The 11,905-nt window shown below is 38.1% G+C and overlaps 1 protein-coding gene across 5 annotated transcripts in view; it reads right to left on the bottom strand.

The window, feature by feature from the left end:
- Positions 1-201: 201 nt before the first annotated feature.
- AP1S2 (adaptor related protein complex 1 subunit sigma 2) overlaps positions 202-11,905 on the bottom strand; it is a 32,512-nt gene continuing 20,808 nt past the window's right edge. For 3 of the 5 annotated variants that reach the window (XM_080375284.1, XM_080375286.1, XM_080375285.1), the window contains one exon: positions 4,524-5,919. Coding sequence is in view for 2 of the 5 variants with exons in the window: in XM_080375285.1 (XP_080231411.1) it covers positions 5,884-5,919 (36 nt within the window). In the remaining 3 variants the exon portion in view is untranslated. Of the gene's footprint in view, positions 2,213-4,523; positions 5,920-11,905 lie in introns of those variants that run through there. The other 2 variants (XM_080375283.1, XM_080375282.1) reach the window with 1 other exon arrangement.

Genomic DNA, 11,905 nt, shown 5'->3' with positions numbered 1-11,905 from the left:
ACTTGCTAATTTATTGCTTTCTGTACAATTTAAACAGATGTAAATAACTGATCTTGGACACAGTATACTCACATTTTTTAATAAAGTGCTCAAGAACAGGTTAAGCACTGTAATAAAATTTCCCTTTTTTTAAGCTAGCACCGAGTAGCCTCTTATTTCCTTTGCAAACACCAGAACTAATTACATATAAACACACAGCAATGGTGTAAAAGTGGACATTTATTACAACTAAACCAATGTGACAGACAGGTCAAACAGTTTGTCACAATCACAACAAAGCCTAATCCAGCCAAGCACATACAAGTGACAGTGTAAACTTTAAAAACATGTTGAATACATACAAAATTGCTTCGGGTTTGACTGAAGGTAATTTCAGCACTTCAATCACACACAGAGGATCATTCTGCTACCACTTTATCCTCGTCCATCCCTGCACGTTGGGCACTGGGGAAATGCAAGCCACTGCTTTTGCATGCCCTAGATAGAGACAGTCTCTGGCAGTCTGGTACGTTTAAATCCCAGGAAAAGTGTTAAGTAGACTAATTGTAACACTGAATGCACAAGCTCCATCCTGGCACTGCCACGCAGGCATGCAGAGCCACCCCTGCCCCAGCTGGCCCTTCTGCTGCCACAAGCATTGTACTGGGATCTGGATCAGGGGACTGCCCCAGTGGGTTAAATTTAACCTAAATCGCATCAAGCCCACAGCCTCGCTTTCCAGATGGCCATGTAAAAGCTTATGCTCACAGTGCATGACTGCTTCCCACAGCAATGCCAAAGCATAAGTTTTGTGAAAACGTGGCACTACTTACTGGTGAACAAGCCAAAACATTGACTCCTAGAGTGAAGTTACTGGGAAGGGAGGGAGGGAAGCAGCCCTGCCTTCTCAGGGACCCTGCAGACACACAGAATTTGGCTACTCCAAAGCATGGCACTATCTCCTCAAAACTCAGAAGCGTACATGAATCAGATTTCCTCAGGTGAAAAAAGGTTTAGTTTGCAATTACTGAAAGTCTGCTCAAAGTGTTAAAATATGACTTGATATCACTTTACATGATTTGCAGTGAATCTACTATACAAATCTAGTATTTAAAAGCTCTCACTGCAAATGAGGCGGTTCGACTGTACATCACGCAGGAATTTCATAGGGGATGTGTCACATGTTAAAGGTCTAAGTCAAGAAAAGCAGTTAAAATGACATTGACACTTGGTGTACTTTCTTTAAAGGTACCTATACACCCTTAAAACCTAACTATAAAACACCAATAAATACAAATTAATTTGTAGAGTTTGAAATAATAAAAAGTCCCTTTTGCAAAGCTCCTTCTTTCCCATCTTTGAAAGTATCCAATCTTCATTACACACCTCTCTATACATTTAGAAAGCCTACCTCCTTTCTGTGTTTATGTTCAGAGCAAGCCAAGATCAGATCTAAAGATAGTTCACTAACTTAGAATTTTATTATTTATTTTTTTAACTACATGCATTCCCTCTTTAGTATACAAACTTGCACAGTTTTACTCAAGGTAGCTACACTTAAATACACCTTCATTTCTAGTGAATTGATCAGTTTGCAGTTTTCCAGCAAAAAGTAGTATCACCTTAACAGTTTTTAGCAGTTTGATATGCAGATCCTAACAGGATTCTTTGGTATAATGACAAATTCAGTAGTAAACAGGTATTTCCAACCTTTATGCATCAACTGAAATAAGTAGAATTATCACAAGTGGTGACTAAAATGTAGATGGAACAAAAGTCTTTGGTTGCATAAACACAATTTCTACACCATAATATTTCATATTTGCAGTTGTCCATGTAGTTGCTTTCCATTTAGATATGCTATGTCATAATGATACATTTCCTGAAGTCAAGTTTGCTTATAAAAAACAGTACACTTATTGAAGTCAAATGCAATTTTTCTGTAAATGCAGTGAAGGGAGACACCGAGTCAATTTAAATCTAATTCCCTTTCATTTATGATTTTTGTACTTTAGTTTCTTGTTCCCTTTTCAAAAAGGAGTATTTTTCTTGTAGGCCTGAATGAAGCAGGTTAGCAAAACAGTAATACTGACAAACAGCATCTTACACCATTAGCTAAACATTACAATGAAGGCAGTAAACATTTACAGTATGGAACACAGATGTCATCAGCTGAAGTGAAGGTTTATGTCAATCCAATTTCTTCAAGTACACTACGTGGGGTCTCTGCTTCCTATGGAGGGAAAATGTGAGACAGTGGTAAATGGACCCTGTGCTTCTATTGAACAGTACCACACATGAGTTAGTATGAAAGATGCTTACTTAAAAAAAAGCTGAAAGATATGAAAATATGTAAGTACTGCAGTTTGCAAACATGGTATTAGCTGCACTTTTCAAAGAGCTGTTAATTAGATTGTCATGGTTCACAGGAATAGCTGGTAGATTTTATTGCCCTTCAGTGCAATAAAAATAAAGCAATTCAGATGTACCAGCAGGGAACAAATCACAGCCCAGTAACAGAGAGATGAATTGGGGAGAGATGGGGAAGCGGCTTGCAGCGGAGTCAGTGATTTTTTGTGGTGGATTGTTTCATGGGTCTCAAAATTTGCTAGGGAAGAATGAAAAAATAGATGAAATAAATGACGGATGCAACTAAGATACAGTATCCCTTAAGCTATTCATAATGAGTCTAGGTTCTTTATACCATTCCCATGCTTCGTTCATGAAGCCAGGTCAAGGTACCTCGGTACACCTGGTCACAAGAAATTGAGACCTATAGAAATGGAGGAATTGCCAGGACTGAAATTGTTTTATTCCACACCAGGCATAAAATTTCAGTACCTAATTCTAATCTTAAAAGCTTTGTTTAGATTCAAAAGCAAGTTGTTTAATACAAAATTCCAAAGGGTTATTATCAGTTTTGTATCCATTAGTCTTAGAGCATCTGAAAATAAACAGTAGTTTAATTGGAATCATTAGGCTGTCCTTTTCCATAATTATTAACAATATCATAGTAAATAAGAAGGGATACTGTGTCCTTACAGAAACATAAACAGTTTTGGTATCCACAGTATGAATAAACTTACTTTAGCATCCTAAAACAAGACATGTCATGAAGCAGAAAAAAAGGCAGATAATAGTTAAGGCAGCGAACAAATTTTTTTTTCAACTGTTTTCTAAATATGTATTAGAAAAAATCTGTCAGTAAAATACATAATTATAACACCTTAAATCTTGCAGATAACACCAGAACATAGTCTCTATCAACCCTGACTATGCAGCACAAATGACTGAGTTTACAGTCCTCATTCAGCTCATGTTTAAGGTGATTCAGTCCTGAAGGAACAAACTATATTTTAACAGCAACTTAATTTGGAAGTCAGTCAGTGCTTGGAACAGGCCACCTCTGAGCATTTCAAGATGGCTCCCAAAATCCATCAGCAAGTAAGAAATTGCAAGGAAAAGGCAAGTTTAAACTGAAAACTCAGTGCATTAAAGATGTAGTGTTTTTTTGTCTCACTGATGCAATATTTAAGCATTCTCAGAACTGCAGTGACACTGATAAAGCCAGAGAGGATGGCAGACAGGATTAAAGACTTACATGTGTATTTTAACACAAATCCCCCCAAAGGAAGACACTGACTGAAGTAAAGGCTATGTAGCATTTTTACTATAACATGGCATTATATTCCCAGATGATTTTCTTGCATTCATTTTAGAGGACACGGTCTCCCCTACCCACCAACTTGAAGCATTTTACTAAAAAATAAATAAATAAAAATCCTACATTCTTAACTAACTATAGCAACAGAACTCAAGAGTATTCTAACACGATATAAACTCTCAAGCATTTCAGGGTCTTAAAAACATCTGTAGTAAAACAACTTTTCAGTTTTAAATTGATTAGACAGTAGAGAACTCTTCTAGTTACTCAGCGGTGACACATGATATTCACTAATTTACCTGGAAAAAAAAAGCTGCTCAGCACCTATCAAGAAATATATTACACTGTGCTGCTACTATCTTTGGAGCAGTTCAGTAATACTGTTTCCACTGCCAATTCAAAGTTGTAGGTAATTTTCACCAGATGTATACATAAAGATTAAATTTCTTCAAGTAAATCAAGGTCATTAGCTAACAATGAATTTAAAGCAATGTATTTCAAGGACATTGGCTATTTGTCCACAGATACCTCACCAGTAAACCCCAGTAAGTTAATACTACAGCTGTAACCTTGAGGCAAGAATGCCTTCTTAGATGCACATCAATATAATCTCCAAAGGAACACCTAAAGGCTCATGTGTTTTGCTAGAGGAATAATTTAATCAATTATGACTTTTAAGAAACAAACAGAATGAATTATATTACATTTTGTTCACATTATTTGTTTCAGCAAGTGTCAAACATTTTATCCAATTGTTATGGAAAAAATTCTGCAGTATTACACACTACCTGCAGCTCAGAATCACCCAAGGCAAACAATGCAAATTTGAAATATATCAGAACACAGATGAGGAAAAAAAGTCATTCACATGAGACAAAAGTGCATGCAATACTTTTATTTCAAACATGCCAGGAAAGCTAATTCATTACCTAGTCATTTAGAAGCAAGCAGCTGTATACAGATAAGAAAAACAGCATCTCATTACAGCTCAATGCACAGCATTTTAAGCCAACAGGCATGAAATAATGCAGGCTAAAGCAGCATTAACCAGACATTCAAACACATTGTTAATGTCTTACAGAAAAAAGGCAAACTTGGAAATGGAAAACCACTCCTATGATCATCTTCTCTAAGGTTTCAGAATGCTGCAAGCCCAATCCGAATCTTTTGTCTAATCTCCTAGATCTCTCATCTTTATGTCAGTTTAACATTTGAAAGGTAGTGCATTACCACATATAGTACGTGGAACTAGCTGTTTGTGGTTAATCTCAGTAACCACCTCCTTGCTAGTTAAACAATTTTCAAAACCAGCACTGGTTTTAGGTTATAAATTACTCTTTTCTACTAGGCAAACAGAGGATGCAATACATGCCCTCTCACACTGCCCATGCTTTTTAATTGAATGGCACTTATGTTCATCCTTGTGGCAGCTCTCTCATATACAAGGTAGTCTGCACTTTAAACTGGAAATGTCAATTGAAGCAGACATTTCAAGTACGCTGTTCATGGACTTAAAAAATATCTTTCCAGCCCTAACCATTTGTAAAGCAATGAACTTGTTTTCTCCTTCCGTAGCAGCAACTGCTCAACTACTCACAAGAGCATTTTGAACGTTTAAATACAAATGTAACTTCAGATTTACTTAGGTCATTCTCTTTGTCCTAATCAATTCTGCCTTCCTCCTCTTTATCAAGTAAATCACACTGTTGTGCCAGTCTCAGGAAAGGATATTGGCACATGCATCTTTAATTAAAGATGCAACGTCTGTGAGAATTGTCTGTAACATCATTTAATACTTGTGTGTATACGTTTCACATACTACTACTCCTTCGCTAGTTTCTCTGTAAATATTAACTTCATCTACAGGTTTTAAGTGTATGTTTAAATAACACCAGAACAAAGATAAACACAGGCCAAGTAATGTTACAGTATAGGTGTTGCAGTATATAGCTGTTTAGCTCAGAAAATTCTACAGAACTTTTAAGCATAAGACTTCAAGCTTACACACAATAAAAAAGTTAAACCATATGCTAGCAAGCACAAGTTTTGCTGAAATGAGACGTGAAGAGACAACACTGTAAAACAGTGGGGGAAGAGGAAAGTACAACAGCAGAGAATGGTTGTGGTATTCTATTAGGTTCAAGATGACTGGATTCACCAAGCTGATGATAATGTTCTGTCATGAGTAAGTCACAGGTCTATCTCCTCTGAAATTCTGCATGCATGATGAATGAAGCCATTTAGTACACTGGGACATTAAAGTATTCATGACGTGGCTACAAAAGAAATATGTACATATTCTTATACATAATAGAAAGGTGGACAGATATGCAAGAAAACAAAAAGATCATCTCACTATTGTATCTCTGACATGAAAAGGACATTTGATACAGAAATACAATATTGTATTTTTGACTACTCTAGACTTTTGAGGGGAGGGGGTGGCAGGGAAAACCATCATTTTACCCCCTACACGCATCCACCCACCTTGCATGCTGGGTCCAACAATATACCGGACAACTCTGTAATTACTGTATTATGTAAACTCAAGTTTTTTCTTCTCAGCCAAAAATTGTTTGAAGCTGAAATACTTTCCAGACATGGACCACCCTATGTATTTGCTCCAATTCTATCTAGTCTCCTCAGCAGGCATTGACTGTCAGCTACTGTCAGAGACAGGGTAGTGGACTAACTAAACTTTTGACATCACCTACTATATCTGCTCTGATACACACATGGGTTACTAGGCCCCAGAACCCAGCTGTGAGCAGCACCGTGCGCGGGTAGTACAGCAGAGGCACTACTTGTGACATTTTATAAAAGAGTGCCTGTTTGAAAACTGGGAGGTATCTCAGGCACTTCTGACTGCAGGCAAAGTTTTCTTTTGAGTTACGCTGCTGAACTTAATACTCTCTTATATTACTAGCATGAACATTAGTATACAATTTGTTGAAAGATGAGTTAGAAAGCAACCAACACTCAGTTTTCTGTATTAAAATCAGTGCCCTGAAGACAGATGAGGATATTTTTAATGGAGTATTATCAAATTAGGAGTGTCAGCCCCATTACACATCATCTGGGAGAAAAAACAAACAAAAGCAGCACAAACCAACTATCTGCGCATCAGTTACCATCTTTCATGATGTACCCATTAAAATCTTCAATTTTAGCATCCCACCCCAAAAAACTGCAGAAGTGTTACAACAGACCTGAGAAAGTTACCGTGACTTATAAAACCTAACAGTTTCCTCTGTGCCATCTCAGTTCGTTCACGTTTTCCAGCTTGTATATTTTGTAATTGGAGTTTAGAATTTTAAAAAAGCACAACAAAAATACCCTAGAAGCCTTACAGGATTTACATTGCTTTTCAGTATCAGTAATTTGAACATTATTCTACAGTTGCTAAAATTATTCAGAACAAGCCAACTAGAAACCCAGTAGTTCACAAAGTTAACAGCTCCCATAGCTCAGTGACAGCTGCAAAGAAGTTGTTACAGTCTGCTGTGAATTTTGGTAGAATTCAAAGTAATTTGGTATATAACAGAGAATTACAAATGTGAATTTTAACTCTTAAAACCTCTTGTACTGTGTGTCAGCTTACATTAAAAACAAAATGTTGAGGCATATTCCTAACTGGAAAAGGCACTGCATGATGGGAGTACACAGTATTAGCCCCAAGGAGAGGGAGTTTTGACTGAACAGAAGATCTTAACTCTAAGAAATGCTAGAGCCTTCACAGACAAAAAAATCCCAAATAGGTACTTATGGAAAACTTCTTTACTGACACTGCTGGCATGATACAGATTCATGAAGACCACTGAAAAACAGGCATATTGTAACAATCTAAAATGCCCAATTTTTACAGTCTTGTATTCTCAGTTTTTATCTGGAAAATAGATGCACATGTGATTGATTCTCCTCCTCCTTGAAAAAACACTCATGTCTTCCAGGGTTTCACCCTTGGAAACCTGGAACCAAGGTTGGTGTCTGCATTGAAATGCTTGTCAAACCTCGTAACAGATTTTGCCTTAATTTTACAATAGCTCTCCGGACAGATAGAACAAGAGCAGCTCATTTTCTAGCACTCTGTAAGGCTGACTACAATTCATTGTTGTTGTGTTCAAAGATTATCCCAGGCTGCACACATTCCTTAGCACACTCTTTGGCCTGGAAGCGCTGACCATGCTCCTCCCTTTTACATAACTGGTAGGAACAAATAAGGACATGGAAGTTTTCATTTCATGTTTATCCACTTGTTACCTATTAGTACTTTCAAAACTTCTACTCTCCCACACACCCCCAGGGTATTCCCCACCCTGTTCATCTTTCATTGGTTTCTAACTTGACAAATTAACAGCCTTTGACGAAAAAATCCTGGTACACAAAATTAGATGATTGACTCAAATTACTGTTACAGGATTAGCGTCTCATCTTGACAGAAACTGACCTACTGATAAAGCTAGATTGTCAGATAACAATAGGAAGAAAGTGCTTATTGTGCTCCTGGCAGCTCTTTAGCTTACAGAACATGCAAGTACCACCTGCAACTAGACTAGCAGTAAACTGACATTGTAGAGGTGAATCTGAAAGATTAAATGGACAACAACACTAGTTGAGGTATGAAGAGATAACAGAGCAATATTGTGAGATGAAAACACTGCCGTTTCAGCAAGACCTCTGTACTCCACTGAGGACATCCAAGACCACCTGACACAGAGGGTCTGGCACTGTGGCCAGCCGACAAACAATAGAAAGGGAAATAAAGTTTTGACAAATTATTTGCCATCGCAGAACTATGGTATCTGACAAGCTGTATCTCACAAGCTCCAATTACAATTTGTTAAAATTTTTACTGTGTTGCCTGCCACATTGTCTCCAGAGCAGTTTGTCTGGTCTGACTACCAAAACACACAACGTGGGGGAAAGGACACATGCCAACTTCTACAATCACCATCTAGACTACCTTGGCTTCGTTCTGTGGGGCACTGCAGACCTCATCTGAGCCTGTGAAACATGTCCTTAAGATTGCTAACTGTCTTGATCTAGCTAGCAGCTGGCAAAGAAGCAACAGGATCCTTACAGCGTAACACTATGGCAAGTTAACATGAAATACTACCTCTGAAAAATCATCACTTATTTAAAAATATGGATGTAAATTGTTTATCTGACTTTAACACATAGGTCTGAGATCTTAGTTTTGCCAAAGCTGTAATAGCTTTTCAATATAAGCTGCACATTGCAATTTCACAACATTTTAAAGTTACTAGAATCCCTCTTTTTCAAACTGACATCTGTGTTTACAACTCATTTTAAAAAGCTAATAATACTATGAAATTGTCAGCCTGAGTCATTGGAGATTTTTAAATTAGAAAAATGGTAGAGTTGATTTGAGTCAACAGAACTATTTCGATATCCCCAACCCAACTGACATTTTTCTCAGCCAAATTTGTTATGACCCAACCTAATTAAAAATCATAATCAAACTGAAATTAGAAGGGACTTAATTTAATCCAGTCCCCCAAACAGCATACCTGTGACATTCCTGATATTCAATCTGTTAAAGGCATCCAGCAATGGAAACTTTTTAATGCTCCCCCAGGCAATCTACTTAAATGCTTCATTATCATCATCTCTGGAAAATCTGCCTAAAATCTACTTTGAAATTCTTTCCTTGCCTCAATTTAAGCTATTTTGTGTCTGCAGTGGACAAGAAAACAGTCTATTTCTACACACAAGAGACACTAGAAATTATTTATGCCCACACCAACCTCACCCAAGTTCAGTGTTTTGCAGTGCTGCCATTTTTCTGACATCACACAGCAGTGACACAGACTTCATGAATACTTGGCATGCCTTCTTTTTCAGGGAAAGTTCGCTTAGGTTTTTAACTTCTTTCCCATCAAAACCGGCACAAAGCCTATGAAGGCAGGTCATGTTAAACTGCTGGCAAAAGTATAAAGGCTTCGCTTTTTTTTTCCGCCCAACATCGAAACAAACCCCAAGCTAGAACAACAGACAAGATGTGGGACCATGGAGTACACAGCAGTTTGGGAACAATTCTGCAGAAGCAGGAGGATATGGGGAAAAGAGAGGAGGGATGCAAGTTTCTATGTAGAAAATGAAGTTCTTACAATAGGAAGCGATTAACATTTAAAAAGCACTTCTTTAGCAATACACTTCAGAAGCAACTATTTTACACTCTACTTCTGAATCTCTATTAGGGAAATACTTCTACTGAAAGGCTGCTTTAGGACACTGATGCTGTTCACTTGCCTTTTCAGGGATTTCAAAATAGTAGAGTACTTGTTTCCCTGTCTTTGATTAGCTAACTATCCAGAAACTCCAATCACATGGTTATTGGGAAAATTGTGCCTTACTTCCAAAGGGGAGTAAAGCGTTTTCTCAGAGAGCCTAGAAACACCCATGAGGTCTTGAACATGTTCAAAGACAAATATTAACTATGATGCTGTTCAAAACCAAAGAATAACCCTACATCAATGCCAACTCCCAAGTCAAGATCTTGTCTGCAGCTTCCTATAGAAAGCAAAAAACCGAATCTTCAAGATCCTTGCAAAGTAGTCAACACAATACTCAACTAGGATCTGAACAGCATCAAGTCATCATGCAAGCGTTATTCAGCAAAACATCCTAGCATATGCACACCCTTCGGCTCTAAAACATCAACAGACCAGAGCAGAAGGATATGACATAAGATCAGCAGTGGCCTGCCTGTCTCCCCTCCAAAAGCAGAAGGAAAAACATCAGCAGTGCTGTAACTGGATAATAGTGAGTGCTTCCTGCTTCTTAGTTGCTATTCTGATCTGTGGGATCAGAGGTGATAATCGCTCCGGGAGGCAGTGCTTTTTATCTGCCAATCAGCTGCTACACAGTGAGCTACGAAGAACTGACAGTCTATTCTTCAAGGGCAAGGACGGTTCTAAGCATCCACTGGAGGCTCCATTTCCCTACCACAAAAACACAAATGCTTTAAGCAATACTTCTGCTGAATACTTTGTACTGTGAAGCTAGAGGCAAAATTATTACATATCACTGAGTCTCTATCAGATAATCCCACAGTGTCTGTATGTTTGTCAGTTTGCCAAACTATGCATATAAGGATTCATTAATGTTTTCTTCCATTTTCTTCCAGCACTGCAGCTACAGGTTTGCATGACTTATTCCCCTTTGCTTAAGGAACCTTTCCTTGAATGGCAGAGTTGTACCTTTAAAAGGATGACTGGAATATACTGCCTTAACAAGCCACGTCACATCCAGTATCATTCAGCTTCCACAGCAATGCCGTTTAACATTGCCCTTGCTTTCCACTCCTGCAGCACTTTGCCTTCTTATAGTAGTTTGGACAAGTGTTTGCAGGGGCAGGTTGTAAACACAGAAAAGCTGCTGACTGTGTGGTTTTAGAAATGAGCAATTTAAATTGGATCACTTTAAATGGATCTGAAATCCCATTCTAGAATCATCATATAGTTTCTCAGGCACAAAGGGAAGAGGGAGGAAAAGGACAACTGAAAACTCTGAAAGTCAATACCATTGCTGAAGCTCCCTGCTGCACACCTACAACTCAGGCCAACAGCAGTGGTGTAACCTAAGACAGGTAAATTAGAACCTACTGAACTATACTACCTGACTTGGGGGTTCACAGCAAGTCAATCAAGGCAAGATACATGGGGAACACTGGCTTTTTAAAACATTTAGATACACTGGGAATTGTTAAAAATAAAAGTAACTTCTGTTAAACTATTAGCTTTCCTAAAACTCCCAACAACTGCCACCAAAAGCACCTGCCTTTTACTTTCCTTTTCAATGCAACTGCTTTCCTCCTCCTGGCACTTCTCTCACACTCCCCTGCATACTCTCAGATCCTAGCTAACAAGCCAGCAGCCACATAACCACAGGGCAAGTGGATCAACACAAGGGCCACCACAAAGGTGGCAGCAGGAATGGATCTGGCTGCCTCAACAAGTCACTATCATCATGGTTTTAGTTGATGAGGAAAGTGCACCCTGACTTTACCAGCTGTAAACTGCTCTTGATAGAAAGCATTAAGTTCTGTCCAGTAGAACTTGAGTGTACAATAAAAAGAATTCATGTTGTCTAGTTGTATATCACTTAAGTTCTTAAACGTTATAAAAGACTTGCCTTAAATTTAACCAAATTCTGCATGGAATAGGCTACTTCTGTGTATCTGGCTTATTACATTTGCCATACAGCACATGTAGAACTCAACATCTAGTTTACAAGCAA

Source organism: Falco punctatus (genome assembly GCF_963210335.1).
Source record: "Falco punctatus genome assembly, chromosome: 2".
NCBI classification, from domain to species: domain Eukaryota; kingdom Metazoa; phylum Chordata; class Aves; order Falconiformes; family Falconidae; genus Falco; species Falco punctatus.
Note: the sequence above shows the minus strand (reverse complement) of the source record. Positions and strands in the feature narration are given on the sequence as shown.